Here is a 27,979-nt window from a genome sequence, read left to right as displayed (position 1 = left end):
ACAGTAAAGAGTCCATAGTCTCACTGCTCTTACAGTAAATAGTCCATAGTCTCACTGCTCTTACAGTAAAGAGTCCATAGTCTCACTGCTCTTACAGTAAAGAGTCCATAGTCTCACCGCTCTTACAGTAAAGAGTCCATAGTCTCACTGCTCTTACAGTATAGAGTCCATAGTCTCACTACTCTTACAGTATAGAGTCCATAGTCTCACCGCTCTTACAGTAAAGAGTCCATAGTCTCACTGCTCTTACAGTAAAGAGTCCATAGTCTCACTACTCTTACAGTAAAGAGTCCATAGTCTCACTGCTCTTACAGTACAGAGTCCATAGTCTCACTGCTCTTACAGTATAGAGTCCATAGTCTCGCTGCTCTTACAGTAAAGAGTCCATAGTCTCACTGCTCTTACAGTAAAGAGTCCATAGTCTCACTGCTCTTACAGTAAAGAGTCCATAGTCTCACTGCTCTTACAGTAAAGAGTCCATAGTCTCACTGCTCTTACAGTATAGAGTCCATAGTCTCACTGCTCTTACAGTAAAGAGTCCATAGTCTCACGGTTCTTACAGTAAAGAGTCCAGAGTCTCACTGCTCTTACAGTAAAGAGTCCACAGTCTCACTGCTCTTACAGTAAAGAGTCCATAGTATCACTGCTCTTACAGTAGAGTCCATAGTCTCACTGCTCTTACAGTAAAGAGTCCATAGTCTCACTGCTCTTACAGTAAAGAGTCCATAGTCTCACTGCTCTTACAGTAAAGAGTCCATAGTCTTACTGCTCTTACAGTAAAGACTCCCCTTCTATGTTGATGGAGAAACCTTCTTTCCTCAATGCTTGTTTTCTTCAATGTCTGGCTTCCCTTGACTCTTGAGTGTAATAGTCTTTTTAATCATTTTCAAGAACACAGAAAATAGTTAAATACCTTAAAGTGTTCTACTGCCCAACAGGTTACCGTAAATTGGCTATTTGTGAAATACACAAAAGTATGGGAAAAGAGTCTACTAAAAATCTAAAGGCTCATTTTACATGGAGCCTGTTTCTCACTTCATCTGAAACTGGCCTAAGAGCGTTGTCGCCTGTTTGAAAGTCCGAACACAGACAGGAGACCTCTCTAGATAGAAGAGGAGGAGCACAGAGGGAAAGTGTTTGTCTGCTACTCGAAACAAAGAGCTCAGTTCGTACCCAAATCTATTCTACCTGAACCAAGGTTGCCCCAATTGCCCTGAAAATTGGTATATAACACCCTATAGGCCTTTTCATGCATTTTTGCTTTTAATCTCCCCACTCCGTAAGCTCTGGAACACGACAACGATAGCAAATAATGTCAGAGTGACACTGACATACATAGCTGTGGATAAACGCATGATGACGGCGTTAATGAACAGCGTGTTTAAGAAGACACCGACCCGGCACATGTCTTCTGCTATTTCAAAGCTTCCAAAAATTGTCCCTTATCAGAGGCAGATGGTGTTTAAACACACACACGGGGTTATGAGAAAAAAAACAGTGGCTTGTTGGGGGACCAAGTGTCCAAAAATGATGTCTTAATAGGGTCAGAATGCTGCCTATAAAACACACACATGCCCAGACCACGGCCAGAAAATTAAAATTTAGGCGAAGGTGTGTAAGAGCGCCACACTTGCGGCCAGACAACTCAAATTTTCCATATAGCAGCAGTACTCTTGCTTACCTGGCCAAGAGCCCCAGCACACAGCTCTGCCGACCACAGAAAAATTAAGTTGAGGTGAAGGTGCGGAGGTGCGCCACATTTGTGGACTGACGAGAGTTACATTTTCTTTATAGCAGTGGAAACCTTGCTTGTCTGGCCAAGAGTCACAGCACACTGCCCAGGCCACACGCCAAAAATATTAAATTTATGTGAAGGCACGGAAGTGTGCAACATTTACTACAGCTACGTGGTACTGCAACAACGTAATCGCCACCAACTTGCCTACGTGAGAACACAAGCTAACTGCTGGACAGGAATAGTTTTCTCATGACCACACATTCCATTATGGACGTCTCACGATGGAGCGGAGGACAAGCTGGAGGAGTCTAAGCAGGAGAAGAAGCTGCTGATGAGGTTGGCAAGGACTCTGTACTGCTTGGGGATGCGGGCTGGCTGCTACAACGAAGACCAGGAAAAGGAGGACAGACTTGTTCTGATTGGGAATGCTGGCCAGTGCTCTCTTCCCACGGGATCTGGTGATGCCGCCTCATATGCTGCAATAGACCTGTGGATCCCATGTTTGTGTTTGAATGCCCATGGCTTATTTTAATCCTGCAGATCTTGCACACGGCTGTGGTTTTGTGTTCCAGCCTTGTGGAGAAAAAACACCAAAGGGGAGTTACTCGCACAGAGCTAGAGGCCGCCGCTACAGACTGGAACTGTATCGTCTTTAGTAATGAGTCCAGGTTCTGTTTGGGATCCACCAACAGTTGGGTATGAGTATGGAGGCCTGGTAGTAAGAGCTTCAATCCTGCCTTTGCTGTGGAGAGGCACACTGCCCCAACTGCTGGTGTGATGATCGGGGAGCCTTTGCATATAATAGTCGGTGACCCCCAGTAGTGATACGAGGGACACTAACATCTCAGCGATATGTGCAGGACATACTGCACCACATGTGTTCCTCTCATGGCAGGGCTGAGAACTGAGATTTATCTGCAGGATAATGCTTACTTCCAACCAGCAAGGGTTTCCAGAATGTCTCCTCCAGATTACAACACCTCATTTTCTGCCCAACCACCAGATTTATCTCCAGTCCAGGAATTATGGCACCAGATGGGACTAGCTTCAGCAACCTATGAGTGTGCAGGATCTACAGGCCCAGCTGTAACATCTGTTGGCGAATGTGCCAAAGGATACCATATGAAACTTGTATGCCTTCACGTCCAACTGTATATCACCTTGTATCCAGGCTAGAGGTCATATCTCATCTTGTGTCCAGGCTAGAGGTGCCCAACACGGTCCTAGAGCTTTCTTGCAATTGTACAGTTTTACCCAATAAACTTCTCCTTTCCTCCAATATTGGAATCACTCACATTTATCATCATTACACTCACACAGAGAAAGCTTCCTCCCAACATCTCCTCCTCTGACTGTAGGAAACTTGGCTGGATGGCTGAGATGCAGAGAAACCAAACCACAATCGCAGAAGCAGACCAAGCAGACTCTGATACTGCAGAACTGGAGATACTAGGAGAGCTTGCGGCTGAAACTTCAACTGAAATGTGAACTGTGATATGAGGAGTACACCGGCAGGATGGGTACATGGCAGGAACACAGACAGGAACGCAGACTGGATAAGGCAAGAGAATCGCTGAAGCACAAGTCTTTGCTGGTCACAGGGAACCTCAAGCTCAGGCACCCTCTACTTGGGGACAATGCCTTATATACCCAGGGATCCTCAGCCACTGGATTTGTAGATAAGCATACTTATCCTTTAAGAGGCCACAGGTGAGCATGCGTGTGCCCTAAGGGAACAGAGACTGGAGCAATGGAGACAGCAGCTTTCAGAGTATACAGGGCAGCATAGTGAGTAGTAGGGCAGCAGCAGGCACGGACCTCAGACCTAACAGCCAATAAGCCTTTGACTGCCTCACTTTATTTGTGGGAAACATTCAAGGCTTATCTTAGAGGTTGCATTAAATCTTCTATATCGTTTGTTAAAAAGAAGTCTTTTAGACAGGAGGAGGACTTGGCTGCCCACAACTAGAGGCGGATCACATTGCAAACCCTTCAGATGCAGCTGAGACCCGATGCTTAGAAGCAGGTAGGCAATATTTGCTTATCTTTCAAGAGAAGGTCGAATAGGGCCACTTAAGATGGGGAATCAGCCTAGCTCCCTTCTAGCTCGCCTGGTACACAAAACACCCGGTCTCCCCTGCCATCCTAAAAATCCAATCCTCCTCTGGAGATATATTCGTAAAGACAGCACTTGGAAGTTGAGTCTTGTCTTCTTATTTAGATGAAGTCTTCCTGCAATCAAATCACCAGTCTTTATTGGATGCCCCTTTTCTGATTGATTAATTGTCCCGGGCAGTTACAGATATGGCTAATGGTAAATCCCGGCCCGACGGGACTCTGGTAGAAGTCTACATCAAATACCAAGATATCATCTTACCAATACTTCTCAACACATATAATGCCTGACTCCTTCTACGAGGCCACTCTAATAATTTAAATAAAACCTGACAAAGATCCATCTGATTGTGGTCCCTGTCGACCAATATCCTTAATAACCAGTTCCTTACTGGGCCATCCCCCTTGGGATGGTGAAAGACCATTCCTGCCTCCTTTTTAGGGATCCCAGCTGTCACTGAGGGCCGGTTCCCAGCTCCCACAGCTGCTGCATGACTGGGTGCAGAGGTATATGCTGACTGCCTGAGCAGGGAGCAAAGGGTCAGTATGGTAATCAGGCACAGGTCAGGCCAAGGTGAGTCAGAGCCAGGAATTGAGTAAAGATCAGTATACGGACAGACTAATGGAACAGAACACCTGTGCAGGGTTTAGCATGCTAGAGCACCTACAGCTCAGGCACCACTCCCTAGGGCATGGTGGCTAAAGTACCTGCAGATGACCAGACATTGGCTTGAGAGAATTTAGGAACATGCACGCTGATCCCAACAGAGGGTGAGCACGCGTTCGCCCTACTGACCAACACAGGAGACTTGCCACCTAGAAGCAGGCTGCAGCCTACAAGAATGGTGGACAGCGGTGACTCAGGCAGCTGGGTCCATCTCAAGGTAACAGGGTAAGAGTGCTGGGTCTGGACTGCCGGAGTGCCAGGAGAAAAACTAGTAAAACGGGCAACTGTGCCCGCCCAGGAGAGCATGGCAGCAGCGAGAACGGGCCAGCAGTTTCATAGTGGCCTCATCTCAGCTTCATATTCCCACAAGATAACTCCCAACCCCCTTCCCGCTCTGCGCAGATGGAGAGCCCTTCCTTATGCGTCTTTTTCTTCAGTTTTTCCTTATTCTTCATTCTTACCTAACACCAGTTCGTTTTTATGGCAAGGGGAGAAAGCCGTGGCCGTGATTTTTGGCATATGATAGAGGTATGGACTGTTACTCATAACTTCTGGAAAGAGATCCCGGGTAACAGGGACGCCTGTCCAGAGGAACGCTTATTAGCACTATTAGAGGAAGACGTATGGCGACACCATAGGGGACTCTTTCTTCCTGAATCACCTGCGTTGGATGTTGGGTGTGCTCGTTCTGTAACTGTGGAGGAATCTCCTCATCTCATCTTATGGTGTACAGAGGACGCCCAGGTACATTCCACACAGTTTGGGGTTCTTGAGCCGGTTCCTCTTGGTCTAAGGAGATCTGCTGAGGTTCAGATGTGGAGACTCGTGTATGGAGAGCTGGGTGACCTTCTGCACACGTGTCCGGGATAGGTGGACCTCCACGCTTCCCTCCGTGTCCTGTTCACACTGCGGACACCATTTCCCGTTTCCATCTTGTTGATTTGAATTTTGTACTTTCTCTGATAAACGAGTTTAAAAAAAATAATGAAGAGATGAGAACAGCGGCCGGAGATCTCTACACCGGGAGCTCAGAGGACTACAACTCCCAGCATGATCAGCCTATTATGTGATATCACAGAACATGACAAGAGGAGGTAGAAGAGGAGAGGACTACAACTCCCAGCATGTCCGGCCTGTTATTATGTGATCTGAGAGAACATTACAGGAGGTAGAAAAGGAGAGGACTACAACTTCCAGCATGTCCAGGACGTTATTATGTGATATCAGAGGACATTACAGGAGGAGGTAGGAGAGGACTACAACTCCCAGAATGTTCTAGCTCTCACACTAAATCCTTTGGTTCTCCATGTTCTTGTCATTACAACCCACAACCCCCCTGCACTGATCACATGATGTTGACATCATCACAGGTCCTTCAACACCTTTTTTCAGCCGCTGAGCTCCGCCCCTCCTGCTCTGGAGGCTCCGCCCACTAGCCAATGAGACTTTTTGTATTTCTTCCACAACGTCTCTACTCTTATCAAGGCCCCCCCTGCACTGATCATATGATGATGACATCATCCCAGGTCCTTTCCTACCACTTCTGAGCTCCGCCCCCTGCACTGATCATATGATGATGACATCATCCCAGGTCCTTCTGTCCACTGCTGAGCTCCGCCCCCTGCACTGATCACATGACAGTGTTGTCATCCCAGGTCCTTCTCTACAACTTCTCTCCACTGCTGAGCTCCGCCCCCTGCACTGATCACATGATGGTGACATCATCACAGGTCCTTCTCTACAACTTCTCTCCACTGCTGAGCTCCGCCCCCTGCACTGATCACATGACGGTGACGTCATCCCAGGTCCTCCAGCTCTTGCAGTGCAGCAGATCCAGAGCAGGTCCTGGTCGGTAGTCACTGCTGTGGTGTCTGGAGCCTCTTCTTCTCTCTGGTATCAGCCATTTCTCCAGAATCCCCCTTTATCCCCGGTGCTGGGGGCTCTGAGAAGCGGGGTCTCTCCAGGAGCAGTAAGTGCGGTTCTGGATCTCACTAACGCTCTTGTCCCTGGAGGATTTCCAGCCTCTCCTCTCCTCATAAAGGCGCCTGCAGTACTAGAAGCCTCCAGCTCCTCCAGGTCTCTCCTCTTCTCCTGAATGACCACCAAGGATGGACAGGAAGGAGATCAGCAGAAGAATATTAGACCTCACCTTGGAGATCATCTCCCTGCTGAGCGGAGAGGTAAACTTTTCTAGATTTCTCTCCTCTTTATTGTATTCTGTAACAAGTCAGACATCGGGAAGGAGAATCCATCATAGGAAGTGATAGGAAGAGTCCAGGGTCCTGGAGAACGGCCTCCAGACCTTCCAAGTGATGGAGAACCTGAAGATCAGCCACCAGTATGGTCAGTGATGGATCATGGGGACCAATAGTCATGTTGTAGGAGCCATGAGAAGGTAAGTAGGCACGTTATACCCAGGAGGAGAGGAAGCAGAGGAGGAGATGGCCGGAGTGTGGCCTGGAGGAGGATTTCTACCACTAGTCTGACATCTAGATGATACTGGACTATAACAAGGAGGCCTCCACTACGTCTAGAGGAAAGAAGGTTTCTCCACCAACATAGAAGAGGATTCTTTACTGTAAGAGCAGTGAGACTATAGAGCTCTCTGCCAGAGGAAGGAGTCATGGGGGATTCTCTAGAAGAGTCCAGAAGGGGCCTGGAGGTCTGGAGGGTAATATTATTCCAGCTTCTAGTGACTAGATTACTGGAGATGGGGCCATGATCCAGGGAGGGATTCTGAGTGTAGATCTGGAGTCAGGAAGGAACTTCTTTCCCTAAGTGTCTCTCTCCATCCACAGGATTACACCATAGTGAAGAAGATATCGGGGAGGACTCCCTTCATCCATGAGTCAGGAGGGTGGAGCAGGACCCCCATCACAGAGCCTCCCCCCCTGATACATGAGCAGAAGATCCTAGAACTCACCCACAAGATGATGGAGCTGCTGACTGGAGAGGTGACACTGCTGGGAATACTGGGAAATTCTCCAGTAACAGCACTGGAAGGGTCTGGGTGATGACGGTGTCATTGTGTTGTCAGGTTCCTGTAAGGTGTCAGGATGTGGCGGTCTATTTCTCCATGGAGGAGTGGGAGTATGTAGAAGGACACCAGGATCTGTACAAGGAGGCCATGATGGAGGCTCCCCGGCCTCTGACATCACCAGGTAAGAAGAGACGAGGTGAGAAGAGGCCGTGTTAGAGCCTCAGTCCGGTCATGTGCAGTGTGTACACTTTAGGTTCATTAGTCTGTTGCTCATAAGCTTATATGCAGAGACCTTACTGTATAATGATTGCCGCCTGCTCCCTAGAAGAGTTGTGGTTATTCATGAGGTCCCGCTCTCTCTCACCACTGACTGATTCAAAGTGTTATCTTTAGACATCACCTGAGGAGAAAACTGTCAGTCACTGGTGGGTGGGCGAAGAAAGCACGAGCTATGGCAGTTATAACATCCCTGATGGAACCATGGAATCTACCAGACAGATCTTCCTTCAGCCTTTCCAAAGAGTTGATATCTTTAGTGACTCTGTTATCCCGACTATTCTAGATCTTTTTTACAGGACGATAGGATAGATAGCGGGAGATAGAGAGAAAGGGTGAGATATTCAGGAGTGCAGTGGGGGGTAAATGTCTCAGATGTGTTGACAGATCTACAGGAGGCCATGTATTCAGTCACTGTGTGCTTGTGTCTACACAGATGGATCCAGGAGGAGAAATCCCCCCGAGAGATGTCCCCGTCCTCTGTATTCCCAGGACTGTCCAGAGGAGAAGCTCCCAGAGAACCATCAGGTAGATGGAGCTGAGCCCTATACACATCTATATATGAGGGTCCTGCAGTCATAGAGGGGTCATAGATTGTGGGGGTCTCTTATGTGGACCTGTTAGATTTCCCACCTGTCTGCTGTATTGTACTGAATTGTTACAGATGACAAATCAGGGGGAAGATGTGACTGATATTAAAGTGGAGGATGAAGAAGAGCGGATGATGGGTGATCCCCCGTGTAAGAGTGAGGTGGAGGAGGACATTCCAGTCCATGTGACCACAGGTATGGAATCATGAATGGAGGAAGGGAATTGGGAGGTTTCTTCAGGTGAGGCTCCACCTTAGAGCTGCAGTAAAGGAGCACTCCGGGCAGTGACCCCTGTGTTATGTACAGGAGCGGAGGGAGCTGTGGCTGCACATAGACATCCTCCCCGAGCTCTTCTCTCCATCCTCTCATGCTCCAGGCTGAACACTCAGATTAACATCAGGTTTTTGGGGGGCACTGGCGGCTGCACTAATGGCCGGGGTCTGAGAGAGCCCAGTTTGACCACTTAAGCCCCACCGTCCATGGTGATAGGGGGCCGCCTGTTACACTTGTCTTTCAGTCTATCTCGTATAAAACCAGGTCTTTGGACAGCTATATAGTCCTAGTAAAAATAAGGGGCAGTCGGACTTAAAAAAACACCCCAAAGACCTTATAGAGAATCTGTCACCCATGACCAACCTATTGAACTGTTTCCATAGTAACCTGTCTGTTCTTCACCTGTTTTTCCTTTATTGATCCGAGGATTTATTCCTGTTATGATACTTTTTCCTAATATATTAATTAGGACTCTTTGTGCAATGAGGGCATCGCCATTGCTCTTGTTGCAGCCAAGTCCCACTCCTTTCTGTGGTCATCCCCTCCCTCGCTGCTTTCGCACTGCCTGGTCCTGTCATGAGGCAGGGTGCTTTTCCAACCAGCTGCTCTGTCCATTTGAAGGGTGCTCCATGGCGCTCCCGTTCTTGTACTGTTGGGATAGGGGATTACTTTCTATAACCAGAATACCCCTTTAACCCGTACCTGTAGATATGTCATAGTGAGATTGCAAAGGTTTTGATTGGTGGAGGTCCGACTGCTGAGACCCTCACCGATCCTTAAAATAAGGAGAATGGAGGGCTCGCCCTGAGAGCTGTCTCTCCTCTGCTGAAGACGAGCTCAGTAGAAAGTATAAAAAAAACAACCCTATAAGAAGGGTTTTATACCCAGGTTTCAAGCACAAATACCCCGATGGACAGGATTCTTTTTTTTTTTTGTGATAAAGCGTTAAAAATTATTGCTCCATAGACAGAGTTTTAAAAAAAGTGATATTTTGATGAGATTTTCTTTGTCAACCAGTTAAAGATGCTACTAGGTTGAGCCAATAATCACTGTCATTTCACACCTTAAAGGGGTTCTCCCATGAAAAATGAAAATGAAAATCAGACATCATATAGAACATGACAATTTCCTTCTAACAAAGCTAGAACCAGCCCTGGACCTCACATGGATCCAGAGATCTCCTCATTCATTGCTCTGCTAGATTTATATCAGGCCGACAGCTCGAGGGGAGTGTCTTTTCTGCTGCAGCTCAGGGGGCGTGTCCATGCTGGCCCTATCACAGATCAGGTGGCGTGTCCATGCTGGCCCTATCACAGCTCAGGGGGCGTGTCCATGCTGGCCCTATCACAGCTCAGGGGGCGTGTCCATGCTGGCCCTATCACAGCTCAGGGGGCGTGCCCATGCTGACCCTATCACAGCTCAGGGGGCGTGTCCATGCTGGCCCTATCACAGCTCAGGGGGCGTGCCCATGCTGACCCTATCACAGCTCAGGAAGCAGTTCATGGATGAAACTGAGCATGTGCGGTCATCTCAGTGAGCAGGTCAAAGAAATAAGAAAAAAAACTAACTGCAGGTGGCGCTATACAGATACATGTTATTGAATAACTCAGCGCCTATGCTAAATTTTTAATTACATGCAATTACTAACGTATTCAGATGCAGGTGCTGGTTTGAAAACTGTAGAATATTTTTCTTTAAATTAATGCTACAGTTTGTAATATATCTTATTAGAGGAAAACCTACGAACTTCCTCTCTGAATCCTGCAACAACGCTGTCTTGTTATAAATAAGACTGGTTGCCTCCTTGGTAAGGGATCGGATTGTATCATCCCATAGACGTCTGTGTAGAAGATAAAGGAGAGGATGAGGCGAGAGATGTACAGAGAGGTTTGTCAGTGACTCCCAAGCAGACACAGTTGTGCTCCTCCAGGGTACAAAACGTCACTTGTGTCAGAATGAATGAGGAATGGATCCATGAGGATTCCCACAGTGCTCCGGCTGAGGCTGGTGAATAGATCTAACGTTGCTGACGGTACTGCATCATGCCACTGTCTGCCTGCCTGCCATCATGTTCCGTACCGTATAGCTGCTGCTGCTACTGAAATTGTGCCACTGTCTGCCTACCTACCGTCATGTTCCATACCGTACAGCTGCTGCCGCCATCGTGCCACTCTCTGCTTGCCTACCATCATGTTCTGTACAATATGGCTGCGGCTGCTACTGCAATTGTGCCACTGTCTGCCTGCCTACCATCATGTTCAGTACCGTATAGCTGCTGCCGCCATTGTACCACTGTATGCCTGCCTACCATCATGTTCCGTACCGTATAGCTGCTGCTGCCATTGTGCCACTGTATGCCTGCCTACCATCATGTTCCGTACCGTATAGCTGCTGCTGCCATTGTGCCACTGTCTGCCTGCCTACCATCATGTTCTGTACCGTATAGCTGCTGCCATTGTGCCACTGAATGCCTGCTTACCATCATGTTCCGTACTGTATAGCTGCTGCTGCCGCCATTGTGCCACTGTATGCCTGCCTACCATCATGTTTTGTACCATATGGCTGCTGATGCTGCTACTGCAATTGTGCTACTGTCTGCCTGCCTACCATTATGTTCTGTACCGCATGGCTGATGCTACTGCCATCGTGCCACTGCTTGCCTCCCTACCATCATGTTCCGTACCGCGTGGCGGCTGCTGCTGCCATCACAGCTGACACTCCCTGCTGCTCATTTCACACCGCCACTACCATTACCACTTGTTTGCCATACTTCTAAACAGCCACAAACACATCTACTGCCTTGTATGCTCCATGCTGTGCTGTTTCTGCTGCCCCTACTATTGTGGACACATGCCTCTTATTACACTAACATTTCCACATCCACACTGCTCTGCTGCTGCTCCCAATTAAAAGGTAGAATTTTACCAGCCGGTTCACAACGAGCCACTTTTTCTTCTGACAATTAACACTTGTGTGTGTACAAACACGGCCATTCGGCCCCTGCTAACACGTGATTTTTGGACGCTTGTGCAGAACTTCCTTCTCCTCTACAAGGAAGGCCTAATGAATCCCTTTGGCAGACTGTAAGTAATATAGTATTTCACAGCCTGGCCCTCAGGGACCTACTGATTAAAAATTTGCCCTGTGAATAAATGGGAACTATGCAGCATTCCCTATGGAGAGGCAACTTGTAATATTCCAAGATAGAGAAGACATCCGAAAACTGTTCTCAGTATTGGGTCGGACAGGTTGGGAGATTGGGACAGAATTGGCAGTCGGGGCGTCACCTGACAAGATCACCCAGATGCCAGGTCAGTCTACTCCATATTCCATCTGCAAAAAACTAAGCATAAACGGGGCCACAGGGCGGATTAACACAGTTTTTTATTCTAACATTTTTATTGACAATCGTGTTTTTTTGTGCATGCATTTTTGCCATTTTTTTTCCAAACAGCACCATCTCTAGATGGTCCAACACCCAGCACCCCCGCCGATCAGCTGTTTTAAGAGGAGGCGGCGTTTAATGCGAGCACCGCTTCCTCTGAATTACATTGCATTATATTGCCTGTTGTCTCAGAAGTCTCGACAGAGCAGTGTGATTACAAGTACTCCCTCCGTTCACTATAATGGAGCGAGTACTTGTAATTACACTGTGCTACTGCTGCAAGGGAGACAACGCGCATGTAGCGCAGCCTCCTCTTCAAATAGCTGATCGCCAGGTGTCAGACCCCCACTTATCAGATATTGATGACCTGTCCTGAGAATAGGTCATCAATATATATTGCCTGGTAGGAAACTGTACTTTGTGTTAAATTGGTGCCAAGTTAGATTTCCAAGGCTTTTAGATTTATGAATTTCATGAGGTCCAGGTTTGTTATTAAAGTGGTCGTTGATTGTAGACTGGAATCCTTGACTTTGTCATTGATACACGTTCTAGTATTATAGAACACTTTGTAAGGAAGGCTGGAGTCACACACGCAGGTTTTGGTCGAGTATTTGTGGCAGTTTTTCGAGGCAAAGATATGGGAAATATAAAGGAAGGATTTATACTTCTGTTCCAGTTCGATCTACATCTGGCTTTGGCTTAGAAATTTTTTCCAAAAATTAACAAAATCTATTTTCATTTTAACAGAAAATCCCAGTAATAACTCTGAAGGAACCTTCGTGTTATCACTAGATTATAACGTAGAAGATGAAGATATCGAGCAGCGATCTTCAGGGGAAAACATCAGTACCTATAATGTGCATCCAGTACTTCACAGTACAGATCTATCATATAATCCTCCTAATCATGAGGAACCTTCTCCTAACCAATCACAGATTGTTACCACAAGTACCGGGCAGAAAGGGGTCAAAAGGTTTCAATGTGGTGAATGTGGAAAACAGTTTACAAACAGCTCAAATCTGTATAAACACAGAAGAATTCATACAGGGGAGAAGCCATATTCATGTTCACAATGTGGGAAATGTTTTCGAGAAACATCAAGTCTTGTTCGACATGAAAGAATTCACACAGGAGAGAAACCATATTCGTGCACAGAATGTGCAAAACATTTTACAAATAAATCAGATCTTATGGCACATGAGAAAATTCACACAGGAGAGAAGCCGTATTCATGTTCAGAATGTGGTAAATGTTTTACAAATAAATCAGACCTTGTAAAACATCAGAGAATTCATACAGGTGAGAAGCCATATTCTTGTTCCAAGTGTGGAAAATGTTCTACAAATAAATCAGATCTTTTAAAGCATGAGAGAATTCACATAGGAGAGAAACCATTTGCATGTTCAGAATGTGGGAAAAGTTTTATGAATAAATCAGATCTTGTTACACATCAAAGAAGTCACACCGGAGAGAAGCCATATTCATGTTCACTATGTTGGAGGAGTTTTACAAATAAATCAAGTCTTGTTAAACATAAGAGAATTCACACAGGAGAGAAGCCATATTCATGTTCAGAATGTGGAAGATGTTTCACAAATAAATCAACTCTGGTTACACACCAGAGAACTCACACAGGAGAGAAGCCGTATTCATGTTCAGAATGTGGGAAATATTTTATGTATAAATCAGATCTTGTTGTACATCAGAGAATTCACACTGGAGAAAAACCATATCTGTGTTCACTATGTGGGAAATATTTTACAAATAGGTCCAGTCTTGTTGCTCATGAGAAAAATCACACAGGGGAAAAACTATTTCTGTGTTCGCTATGTGGGAAATATTTTACAAATAAGTCAAGTCTCGTTAAACATGGGAAAATACACACAGGAGAGAACCCATATTCATGTTCCATATGTAGAAAATGTTTTATAGATAAATCACATCTTGCTATGCATGAGAGAATTCACACCGGAGAAAAGCCATTTTCTTGTCCCGAATGTGGGAAGTGTTTTATTGCTAAAGCCAAACTTCGAGATCATCAGAGAATTCACACAGGAGAGAAACTAGTTTGATGTTATTTATATGGAAAATGTTTTTCAAGGAATTCAAATTTTAAAACTCATCAGAGAATTCACACCGAGAAGACTTTTTGTTTGTAATGTGGAAAATCCTATAAAATCATAAAAGATGTTTAACCTGTCAGATTATTCTCAGGCCTTAAACAGTCAACAAAATTGTTTATTTGGGGGTGGAATTAGCTTGGATTTGCACCCAAATGATATCTTCCTCCATGGATCCTGGTCACTGGATCCTCAGATAAAGTATGGTGGATATAAGGAAGAATAGAAGAGCCAGAGCTGTGTTTACTATCAGAACAGTGAAGATGAATTGTCCCCATGAACCATGAAGGAGGAAGGACTCCCCATGTAGACTTTTCATCTTCATTCTTACAGTACAGAAAGATCAAGATGATGGGAAAAAAAATTACAGAATTAAGAAATTTGAATTTGCTATAATTTGTTAAAAACTTCCCTGATGCCATTTCTTTCGTATGTACTAAAGTTCCAGCATTTACTACTTCTGTGCAATGACTTCTACAGGGTGGCCCAAGATGAACGAGCAAGTGGATTTTTTTTATTTTTTTATTCACAAGTCACAAAAGATGCTGAAAGTGGTCCCCGTTCAGGTCTCTGTATCTTTGGGCAGGTCGGATTCTGTCGGCTGATACTGCTCGCAGCTCTTCAGCAGTGCTTCTGCAGAAGAAAAAATGTCCTCCGCTTTCCAACAAGATGGGGCGACATGCCGCAGCTCATGGAGCTCAATGGACGGGTTAATGAACTGTTTATGGACGAGCGAACTGTGAGTGAGTGGTTATGGTCACCATGTTTTCCAGACTTGTCCACATATCATTTTTATTTGTGGGGAAATTTAAACCTGAAAGTGTCCGCTAACAATCCCCATCCCCTGGAAGACCTCAATGAAAACATCACAAACACCATCTGCAGCATCACTGCTGAAGAGCTGCAGGCCGTGTCACGGCATGTCAGCCAACAGAATCCGACCTGACCAAAGATGCAGAACCTGAACGGGGACCACTTTCTGCATCTTTTATGACTTGTGGGTAATTAAACAAACACAATCCACTTGATCATTCATCTTGTCATTCTATTGCTGGAGGCTGGCTACTTTTTCATGGACCACCCTGTACTTTATTTTGTGCATATAGTACATGTAACAAATCTTACGAGAGGTATTTCGGCCTTCCCACATTTAGGCTTTCTCGACTTTATTCTAAATCAGGCATGCTCAACCTGCGGCCCTTCAGCTGTTGTAAAACTACAACTCCCACAATGCCCTGCTGTAGGCTGTTCAGGCATGCTGGGAGTTGTAGTTTTGCAAAAGCTGGAGGGCTTCAGGTTGAGCATGCCTGTTCTAAATGCTTTCTCTCCATGTTCACCATACATTTCGTGGAGTCCAAACACTACCATATCTGTGAGTCATTTCTTTCTGAGTCCCTAATACATGGTACTGCCTCTTTGGTGAAAACAACTTTCAGGAGGTATTTATCTCATTCACACTTGTGTAATCTGGGCAGTATCTTATATCAATATTTTTTTAACTAAAACTTGGAGAAGTTCCAGAACATGGAAGATGTGTTAATCTTCCCATTATACTAGAGATGAGTGAATCGAGTGTAAATGAATTAAACTTCCCAAAAACTTGTCTTTCGTCATCTGAAGCCAAAGTTTTCGAAATTCGATTCATATGTATCACTTAAAATGGTGTCTGCCACTAGAAATATATACAGGTGGAAGGACTTCTATGGTCGGCGCTTGACAGACACTGAGGATTGCTGATGACTCTAAAAGCAAGGTATCCTTTAGACAACGCGTTTCGGATGTTAAACACCTCCTTCGTCACAGCACAATTTGTAAGCTTCCTATCTAGCGATAATACACTAGAGGCGCTTCCTTTGTGCCCAATTCACATATTACAGTACATTAGTGAGCACAGCCAGCAGGGAGGATGAGGACGGAGCATCACTTGACCATGGGCAGGACCCTGGCTGGTAGGCTTACCGATAATGCCTTGCAGAGATTATATAAATGTGTCATAGGTACCACGATCCCAAACAAGGAAATGTAATTCTGAGATTGGACATTGATGAACCCAGACGTCTGTGCGACACATAAACCAAGAAAGACCGTTATCTTTAGACACGCAACCAATACAGCGAGTTCAGCTTCTTATAGGGAAGGATTTAGTTGGAGAGGTCTTAGCTAGGGGCAGAACAAGAGTCGTTTAGTGTGCTGTGCTTGAATTACTATTTAAAGCTATAGTTCTCCTTGTTTCTAATGTCCAGGAACCAGCCAATTTCTATCTAAAAAAAAATCTATGTACTGACTGCTGATTTTTTTAAGCATCATTGCAGTATAGGCGGAGGAACACAGGGTCTTCTAATCCTCTAATAGAATGGGGGGCTAGTAAAGTGGTAATGTGAGAAGTGCTTATTTCTGCCATAGCAGCTCACAGGGCTGGGCTATTACAGGTCCACAGAAGCTCTCCACAAAGGAGCAAGCTGTAACTACTGACCATACTAGGGAACATCAGGTTGAATGGTTGTCTGCTCAATGGCCGTATACGTTAGCTCTAATAGACTGTATGCAGAACAAGTTGGCTCAGTGGCAGAGCATTTTGGGCTAAGGTGCATATGCTTTTGCAGACCATGTGTGCTCCCCTGAGCATAGCTTGCTAGGTTTGTTCAACTGCTTTCCTGCTAAATACTTTATAGGCCCCTGATGTTCGATGCGAGGAAATCCATTATTCCATGGAAGCCCCCTAGAAAACCTTCTGTCCCTCACTGGATACAACTTATTGATGCAGCTCTACCTTGATATAAATGAACATACTTGGCTACAGAGATGCCTGATCATTTTGATAATATCTGGGGACCTTGGCTAGGGCCACTGTGCCTGATTGACGCTTGTATGGTGCTGCGGTGTGAATGTTGTGTGAGTTTGTTGTACCAACTGGAATCCTTTTTGAATTGGTTCAGGATCATCATGCGGAAGGCAGTATGTTCTTCTATTCTATTACTTCTTGCACCCTGGGATCCGTTATTATGGTACTGGATGAATGGAATGGTTTTCCATTGGTTACTCATGTTTAACGGGTTGTCTCATGTCAATAAATGGCATGTATCACGTAGAGAAAGTTACTACAGGGTACTTACTAATGTATCGTCATTGTCCATATTGCTTCCTGTTCTGGCTCGATCCATTTTCCCATCACATTATATACTATACATATCCAGTGGATCCTGTATTCTAGCAGTGGTGGTCGTGCTTTCACTCTGTAGAAAAATACGTCAGCCTCTCTGGTGGCCATGACTTTTTCCTACAGTACGCAAACTTAAAAACAACATTGCCAGTTGCAGTCCTCAGAAAAAAAAAATTGTCAGCCGCATTTCTTAGAAAAAAAACATTGCCAGCCACAGTCCTCGGGAAAAAAATCACTGTCAGCCACAGTCCTTGGATAAAAAGAACATTGCCAGCCACAGTCCTCGGGAAAAAAAATCACTGTCAGCCACAGTCCTTGGATAAAAAAAACATTGTCAGCCACAGTCCTCGGAAAAAAAAACAATCACTGTCAGCCACAGTCCTTGGATAAAAAAAACATTGCCAGCCACAGTCCTTGGATAAAAAAAACATTGTCAGCCACAGTCCTTGGATAAAAAAAACATTGTCAGCCACAGTCCTCGGAAAAAAAACAATCACTGTCAGCCACAGTCCTTGGATAAAAAAAACATTGCCAGCCACAGTCCTTGGATAAAAAAAACATTGTCAGCCACAGTCCTTGGATAAAAAAAACATTGTCAGCCACAGTCCTTGGATAAAAAAAACATTGTCAGCCACAGTCCTCGGAAAAAAAACAATCACTGTCAGCCACAGTCCTTGGATAAAAAAAACATTGCCAGCCACAGTCCTTGGATAAAAAAAACATTGTCAGCCACAGTCCTTGGATAAAAAAAACATTGTCAGCCACAGTCCTCGGAAAAAAAACAATCACTGTCAGCCACAGTCCTTGGATAAAAAAAACATTGCCAGCCACAGTCCTTGGATAAAAAAAACATTGTCAGCCACAGTCCTTGGATAAAAAAAACATTGTCAGCCACAGTCCTTGGATAAAAAAAACATTGTCAGCCACAGTCCTTGGGAAAAAAAAAATGTCAGCCGCGTTCCTTAGAAGAAAACATTACCAGCCTCAGTCCTTGGATAAAAAACACATTGTCAGCCACAGTCCTCAGAAAAAAAAAATTGCCAGCTGCAGTCCTTGGGAAAAAAACATTGTCAGCCGCAATCCTCAAATAAGAAGCATTATTAGAAAAGTATGGGATGGGCACTCATATATGGAAATATAGGACACTATTTATTCATAGAACATAAAATACAATAAAATCGCAACAATATAAAACATAGTATGCTTGTTCTCACAATTTGAGAAAATGTGTATTTTTTGGAAAAAAAAACGTTTGGGCAGAGACTGGTATTTCCAAATTCTCTCTCTCTTGTTTCCCCACGTGGGCCCAATGAGGTCCTGGGTATTCAATATAGAGTATTACTTCTGGAGAGAAAAAATGGTGTAGACAGTCTCCGCTTACTTAGGTAATGTTCCCCCTAAAAACTTCATAAGTTAATAACATACACCATTCTTATAAAAAATCACACCAATTATAAAATAATAACATAAACCAATCCTATATTTTGTATAAAAAACAAAATCGCACCGTTGTGCTGATAAATCACTGAACGTTAATGGTCAGTAAAGGTTGTGTCCAGGGATAAGTGTTAAAGAACGCTCCACATATTTGATGCTTTTTAAACACTTGATACCTTTTGTGAACAGTATCTAATCCCTATTGTACCAGCTATATACTGTAATTCAATCGCTGAAGGCAAAGGTCCTTAATGGATGATTAATACAGTTTGTTCACTTCACCTCCTCGTATCTTGATACAATGCCTCATAGTATTTTACCTCCGCCTGTGCTGTTGGTCTAATGCAGTGCTTCTCAATTATTTTCTGTCATGCCCCCCCTAGGAAGAAGAAAACATTTTGCGCCCCCCGCGCGACTGTAAATAGTATCATTTGTCTATAAAATTGTTATAATTTTATAGACAATGGGGGGATCTGTGGATGACGGACACTTATGGGGGGATCTGTGGATGACGGACACTTATGGGGGGATCTGTGGATGACGGACACTTATGGGGGGATCTGTGGATGACGGACACTTATGGGGGGATCTGTGGATGACGGACACTTATGGGGGGATCTGTGGATGACGGACACTTATGGGGGGATCTGTGGATGACGGACACTTATGGGGGGATCTGTGGATGACGGACACTTATGGGGGGATCTGTGGATGACGGACACTTATGGGGGGATCTGTGGATGACGGACACTTATGGGGGGATCTGTGGATGACGGACACTTATGGGGGGATCTGTGGATGACGGACACTTATGGGGGGATCTGTGGATGACGGACACTTATGGGGGGATCTGTGGATGACGGACACTTATGGGGGGATCTGTGGATGACGGACACTTATGGGGGGATCTGTGGATGACGGACACTTATGGGGGGATCTGTGGATGACGGACACTTATGGGGGGATCTGTGGATGACGGACACTTATGGGGGGATCTGTGGATGACGGACACTTATGGGGGGATCTGTGGATGACGGACACTTATGGGGGGATCTGTGGATGACGGACACTTATGGGGGGATCTGTGGATGACGGACACTTATGGGGGGATCTGTGGATGACGGACACTTATGGGGGGATCTGTGGATGACGGACACTTATGGGGGGATCTGTGGATGACGGACACTTATGGGGGGATCTGTGGATGACGGACACTTATGGGGGGATCTGTGGATGACGGACACTTATGAGGGGATCTGTGGATGACGGACAATTATGGGGGGATCTGTGGATGACGGACACTTATGGGGGGATCTGTGGATGACGGACACTTATGGGGGGATCTGTGGATGACGGACACTTATGGGGGGATCTGTGGATGACGGACACTTATGGGGGGATCTGTGGATGACGGACACTTATGGGGGGATCTGTGGATGACGGACACTTATGGGGGGATCTGTGGATGACGGACACTTATGGGGGGATCTGTGGATGACGGACACTTATGGGGGGATCTGTGGATGACGGACACTTATGGGGGGATCTGTGGATGACGGACACTTATGGGGGGATCTGTGGATGACGGACACTTATGGGGGGATCTGTGGATGACGGACACTTATGGGGGGATCTGTGGATGACGGACACTTATGGGGGGGATCTGTGGATGACGGACACTTATGGGGGATCTGTGGATGACGGACACTTATGGGGGGGGATCTGTGGATGACGGACACTTATGGGGGGATCTGTGGATGACGGACACTTATGGGGGGATCTGTGGATGACGGACACTTATGGGGGGATCTGTGGATGACGGACACTTATGGGGGGATCTGTGGATGACGGACACTTATGGGGGGATCTGTGGATGACGGACACTTATGGGGGGATCTGTGGATGACGGACACTTATGGGGGGATCTGTGGATGACGGACACTTATGAGGGGATCTGTGGATGACGGACAATTATGGGGGGATCTGTGGATGACGGACACTTATGGGGGGATCTGTGGATGATGGACACTTATGAGGGGATCTGTGGAAGACGATCACTTATGGGGGGATCTGTGGATGACGGACACTTATGGGGGGATCTGTGGATGACGGACACTTATGGGGGGAATGGGTGGATCTGTGGATGACGGACACTTATGGGGGGGATCTGTGGATGACGGACACTTATGGGGGGATCTGTGGATGACGGACACTTATGGGGGGATCTGTGGATGACGGACACTTATGGGGGGATCTGTGGATGACGGACACTTATGGGGGGATCTGTGGATGACGGACACTTATGAGAGGATCTGTGGATGACGGACAATTATGGGGGGATCTGTGGATGACGGACAATTATGGGGGGATCTGTGGATGACGGACACTTATGGGGGGATCTGTGGATGACGGACACTTATGGGGGGATCTGTGGATGACGGACACTTATGGGGGGATCTGTGGATGACGGACACTTATGGGGGGATCTGTGGATGACGGACACTTATGGGGGGATCTGTGGATGACGGACACTTATGGGGGGATCTGTGGATGACGGACACTTATGGGGGGATCTGTGGATGACGGACACTTATGGGGGGATCTGTGGATGACGGACACTTATGGGGGGATCTGTGGATGACGGACACTTATGGGGGGATCTGTGGATGACGGACACTTATGGGGGGATCTGTGGATGACGGACACTTATGGGGGGATCTGTGGATGACGGACACTTATGGGGGGATCTGTGGATGACGGACACTTATGGGGGGATCTGTGGATGACGGCCACTTATGGGGGGATCTGTGGATGACGGACACTTATGGGGGGATCTGTGGATGACGGACACTTATGGGGGGATCTGTGGATGACGGACACTTATGGGGGGATCTGTGGATGACGGACACTTATGGGGGGATCTGTGGATGACGGACACTTATGGGGGGATCTGTGGATGACGGACACTTATGGGGGGATCTGTGGATGACGGACACTTATGGGGGGATCTGTGGATGACGGACACTTATGGGGGGATCTGTGGATGACGGACACTTATGGGGGGATCTGTGGATGACGGACACTTATGGGGGGATCTGTGGATGACGGACACTTATGGGGGGATCTGTGGATGACGGACACTTATGGGGGGATCTGTGGATGACGGACACTTATGGGGGGATCTGTGGATGACGGACACTTATGAGGGGATCTGTGGATGACGGACAATTATGGGGGGATCTGTGGATGACGGACACTTATGGGGGGATCTGTGGATGACGGACACTTATGGGGGGATCTGTGGATGACGGACACTTATGGGGGGATCTGTGGATGACGGACACTTATGGGGGGATCTGTGGATGACGGACACTTATGGGGGGATCTGTGGATGACGGACACTTATGGGGGGATCTGTGGATGACGGACACTTATGGGGGGATCTGTGGATGACGGACACTTATGGGGGGATCTGTGGATGACGGACACTTATGGGGGGATCTGTGGATGACGGACACTTATGGGGGGATCTGTGGATGACGGACACTTATGGGGGGATCTGTGGATGACGGACACTTATGGGGGGATCTGTGGATGACGGACACTTATGGGGGGGATCTGTGGATGACGGACACTTATGGGGGATCTGTGGATGACGGACACTTATGGGGGGGGATCTGTGGATGACGGACACTTATGGGGGGATCTGTGGATGACGGACACTTATGGGGGGATCTGTGGATGACGGACACTTATGGGGGGATCTGTGGATGACGGACACTTATGGGGGGATCTGTGGATGACGGACACTTATGGGGGGATCTGTGGATGACGGACACTTATGGGGGGATCTGTGGATGACGGACACTTATGGGGGGATCTGTGGATGACGGACACTTATGAGGGGATCTGTGGATGACGGACAATTATGGGGGGATCTGTGGATGACGGACACTTATGGGGGGATCTGTGGATGATGGACACTTATGAGGGGATCTGTGGAAGACGATCACTTATGGGGGGATCTGTGGATGACGGACACTTATGGGGGGATCTGTGGATGACGGACACTTATGGGGGGAATGGGTGGATCTGTGGATGACGGACACTTATGGGGGGGATCTGTGGATGACGGACACTTATGGGGGGATCTGTGGATGACGGACACTTATGGGGGGATCTGTGGATGACGGACACTTATGGGGGGATCTGTGGATGACGGACACTTATGGGGGGATCTGTGGATGACGGACACTTATGGGGGGATCTGTGGATGACGGACACTTATGGGGGGATCTGTGGATGACGGACACTTATGGGGGGATCTGTGGATGACGGACACTTATGAGGGGATCTGTGGATGACGGACAATTATGGGGGGATCTGTGGATGACAGACACTTATGGGGGGATCTGTGGATGACGGACACTTATGGGGGGATCTGTGGATGATGGACACTTATGAGGGGATCTGTGGAAGACGATCACTTATGGGGGGATCTGTGGATGACGGACACTTATGGGGGGATCTGTGGATGACGGACACTTACGGGGGGAATGGGTGGATCTGTGGATGACGGACACTTATGGGGGGGATCTGTGGATGACGGACACTTATGGGGGGATCTGTGGATGACGGACACTTATGGGGGGATCTGTGGATGACGGACACTTATGGGGGGATCTGTGGATGACGGACACTTATGGGGGATCTGTGGATGACGGACACTTATGGGGGGACCTGTGGATGACGGACAATTATGGGGGGATCTGTGGATGACGGACACTTATGGGGGGATCTGTGGATGACGGACACTTATGGGGGGATCTGTGGATGACGGACACTTATGAGGGGATCTGTGGAAGACGAACACTTATGGGGGGATCTGTGGATGACGGACACTTATGGGGGGATCTGTGGATGACGGACACTTATGGGGGGGATCTGTGGATGACGGACACTTATGAGAGGATCTGTGGATGACGGACAATTATGGGGGGATCTGTGGATGACGGACACTTATGAGGGGATCTGTGGATGACGGACACTTATGGGGGGGATCTGTGGATGACGGACACTTATGGGGGGGATCTGTGGATGACGGACACTTATGGGGGGATCTGTGGATGACGGACACTTATGGGGGGATCTGTGGATGACGGACACTTATGGGGGGATCTGTGGATGACGGACACTTATGGGGGGAATGGGTGGATCTGTGGATGACGGACACTTATGGGGGGATCTGTGGATGACGGACACTTATGGGGGGATCTGTGGATGACGGACACTTATGGGGGGATCTGTGGATGACGGACACTTATGGGGGGATCTGTGGATGACGGACACTTATGGGGGGATCTGTGGATGACGGACACTTATGGGGGGATCTGTGGATGACGGACACTTATGGGGGGATCTGTGGATGACGGACACTTATGGGGGGGATCTGTGGATGACGGACACTTATGAGGGGATCTGTGGATGACGGACACTTATGGGGGGATCTGTGGATGACGGACACTTATGGGGGGATCTGTGGATGACGGACACTTATGGGGGGATCTGTGGATGACGGACACTTATGGGGGGATCTGTGGATGACGGACACTTATGAGGGGATCTGTGGATGACGGACAATTATGGGAGGATCTGTGGATGACGGACACTTATGGGGGGATCTGTGGGTGACGGACACTTATGGGGGGATCTGTGGGTGACGGACACTTATGGGGGGGATCTGTGGATGACGGACACTTATGGGGGGATCTGTGGATGACGGACACTTATGGGGGGATCTGTGGATGACGGACACTTATGGGGGGATCTGTGGATGACGGACACTTATGAGGGGATCTGTGGATGACGGCCAATTATGGGGGGATCTGTGGATGACGGACACTTATGGGGGGATCTGTGGATGACGGACACTTATGGGGGGATCTGTGGGTGACGGACACTTATGGGGGGATCTGTGGATGACGGACACTTATGGGGGGATCTGTGGATGACGGACACTTATGGGGGGATCTGTGGATGACGGACACTTATGGGGGGATCTGTGGATGACGGACACTTATGGGGGGATCTGTGGATGACGGACACTTATGGGGGATCTGTGGATGACGGACACTTATGGGGGGATCTGTGGATGACGGACACTTTTGGGGGGATCTGTGGATGACGGACACTTTTGGGGGGATCTGTGGATGACGGACACTTATGGGGGGATCTGTGGATGACGGACACTTATGGGGGGATCTGTGGATGACGGACACTTATGGGGGGATCTGTGGATGACGGACACTTATGGGGGATCTGTGGATGACGGACACTTATGGGGGGATCTGTGGATGACGGACACTTATGGGGGGATCTGTGGATGACGGACACTTATGGGGGGAATGGGTGGATCTGTGGATGACGGACACTTATGGGGGGGATCTGTGGATGACGGACACTTATGGGGGGGATCTGTGGATGACGGACACTTATGGGGGGATCTGTGGATGACGGACACTTATGGGGGGATCTGTGGATGACGGACACTTATGGGGGGATCTGTGGATGACGGACACTTATGGGGGGATCTGTGGATGACGGACACTTATGAGGGGATCTGTGGATGACGGACAATTATGGGGGGATCTGTGGATGACGGACACTTATGGGGGGATCTGTGGATGACGGACACTTATGGGGGATCTGTGGATGACGGACACTTATGGGGGGATCTGTGGATGACGGACAATTATGGGGGGATCTGTGGATGACGGACACTTATGGGGGGATCTGTGGATGATGGACACTTATGGGGGGATCTGTGGATGACGGACACTTATGAGGGGATCTGTGGAAGACGAACACTTATGGGGGGGATCTGTGGATGACGGACACTTATGGGGGGGATCTGTGGATGACGGACACTTATGGGGGGGATCTGTGGATGACGGACACTTATGAGAGGATCTGTGGATGACGGACAATTATGGGGGGATCTGTGGATGACGGACACTTATGAGGGGATCTGTGGATGACGGACACTTATGAGGGGATCTGTGGATGACGGACACTTATGGGGGGGATCTGTGGATGACGGACACTTATGGGGGGGATCTGTGGATGACGGACACTTATGGGGGGATCTGTGGATGACGGACACTTATGGGGGGATCTGTGGATGACGGACACTTATGGGGGGATCTGTGGATGACGGACACTTATGGGGGGAATGGGTGGATCTGTGGATGACGGACACTTATGGGGGGGATCTGTGGATGACGGACACTTATGGGGGGGATCTGTGGATGACGGACACTTATGGGGGGATCTGTGGATGACGGACACTTATGGGGGGATCTGTGGATGACGGACACTTATGGGGGGATCTGTGGATGACGGACACTTATGGGGGGATCTGTGGATGACGGACACTTATGAGGGGATCTGTGGATGACGGACAATTATGGGGGGATCTGTGGATGACGGACACTTATGGGGGGATCTGTGGATGACGGACACTTATGGGGGATCTGTGGATGACGGACACTTATGGGGGGATCTGTGGATGACGGACAATTATGGGGGGATCTGTGGATGACGGACACTTATGGGGGGATCTGTGGATGATGGACACTTATGGGGGGATCTGTGGATGACGGACACTTATGAGGGGATCTGTGGAAGACGAACACTTATGGGGGGGATCTGTGGATGACGGACACTTATGGGGGGGATCTGTGGATGACGGACACTTATGGGGGGGATCTGTGGATGACGGACACTTATGAGAGGATCTGTGGATGACGGACAATTATGGGGGGATCTGTGGATGACGGACACTTATGAGGGGATCTGTGGATGACGGACACTTATGAGGGGATCTGTGGATGACGGACACTTATGGGGGGGATCTGTGGATGACGGACACTTATGGGGGGGATCTGTGGATGACGGACACTTATGGGGGGATCTGTGGATGACGGACACTTATGGGGGGATCTGTGGATGACGGACACTTATGGGGGGATCTGTGGATGACGGACACTTATGGGGGGAATGGGTGGATCTGTGGATGACGGACACTTATGGGGGGATCTGTGGATGACGGACACTTATGGGGGGATCTGTGGATGACGGACACTTATGGGGGGATCTGTGGATGACGGACACTTATGGGGGGATCTGTGGATGACGGACACTTATGGGGGGATCTGTGGATGACGGACACTTATGGGGGGATTTGTGGATGACGGACACTTATGGGGGGATCTGTGGATGACAGACACTGTTATGGGGGGATCTGTGGATGACGGACACTTATGAGGGGATCTGTGGATGACGGACACTTATGGGGGGATCTGTGGATGACGGACACTTATGGGGGGATCTGTGGATGACGGACACTTATGGGGGGATCTGTGGATGACGGACACTTATGAGGGGATCTGTGGATGATGGACAATTATGGGGGGATCTGTGGATGACGGACACTTATGGGGGGGATCTGTGGATGACGGACACTTATGGGGGGATCTGTGGATGACGGACACTTATGGGGGGATCTGTGGATGACGGACACTTATGGGGGGATCTGTGGATGATGGACACTTATGGGGGGGATCTGTGGATGACGGACACTTATGGGGGGATCTGTGGATGACGGACACTTATGGGGGGATCTGTGGATGACGGACACTTATGGGGGGATCTGTGGATGATGGACACTTATGGGGGGATCTGTGGATGACGGACACTTATGGGGGGATCTGTGGATGACGGACACTTATGGGGGGATCTGTGGATGACGGACACTTATGGGGGGATCTGTGGATGACGGACACTTATGGGGGGATCTGTGGATGACGGACACTTATGGGGGGATCTGTGGATGACGGACACTTATGGGGGGATCTGTGGATGACGGACACTTATGGGGGGATCTGTGGATGACGGACACTTATGGGGGGATCTGTGGATGACGGACAATTATGGGGGGATCTGTGGATGACGGACACTTATGGGGGGATCTGTGGATGACGGACACTTATGGGGGGATCTGTGGATGACGGACACTTATGGGGGGATCTGTGGATGACGGACACTTATGGGGGGGATCTGTGGATGACGGACACTTATGGGGGGATCTGTGGATGACGGACACTTATGGGGGGATCTGTGGATGACGGACACTTATGGGGGGATCTGTGGATGACGGACACTTATGGGGGGATCTGTG

The 27,979-nt window shown here is 47.9% G+C and overlaps 2 protein-coding genes across 8 annotated transcripts in view; one reads left to right on the top strand and one right to left on the bottom strand.

The window, feature by feature from the left end:
- Positions 1 to 27,979, top strand: part of LOC120998305 (gastrula zinc finger protein XlCGF26.1-like) — a 4,064,644-nt gene that overhangs the window by 109,347 nt on the left and 3,927,318 nt on the right. Inside the window, exon 7 of one of the 7 annotated variants that reach the window (XM_040428935.1) lies at positions 5,356 to 5,361. The exons of the other annotated variants lie outside the window; for them this stretch is intronic. Coding sequence (XP_040284869.1) covers positions 5,356 to 5,361 — 6 coding nt within the window. The remainder of the gene's footprint in view (positions 1 to 5,355; positions 5,362 to 27,979) is intronic. 7 annotated transcript variants of the gene reach the window in all.
- LOC120998306 (oocyte zinc finger protein XlCOF7.1-like) overlaps positions 1 to 27,979 on the bottom strand; it is a 1,981,422-nt gene that overhangs the window by 1,476,938 nt on the left and 476,505 nt on the right. The window lies entirely within an intron of this gene.

Source organism: Bufo bufo, chromosome 4 (assembly GCF_905171765.1).
Source record: "Bufo bufo chromosome 4, aBufBuf1.1, whole genome shotgun sequence".
NCBI classification, from domain to species: Eukaryota; Metazoa; Chordata; class Amphibia; order Anura; family Bufonidae; genus Bufo; species Bufo bufo.
The sequence above is the reverse complement of the archived record's forward strand: the minus strand, read 5'-3'. Positions and strand labels throughout refer to the sequence as shown.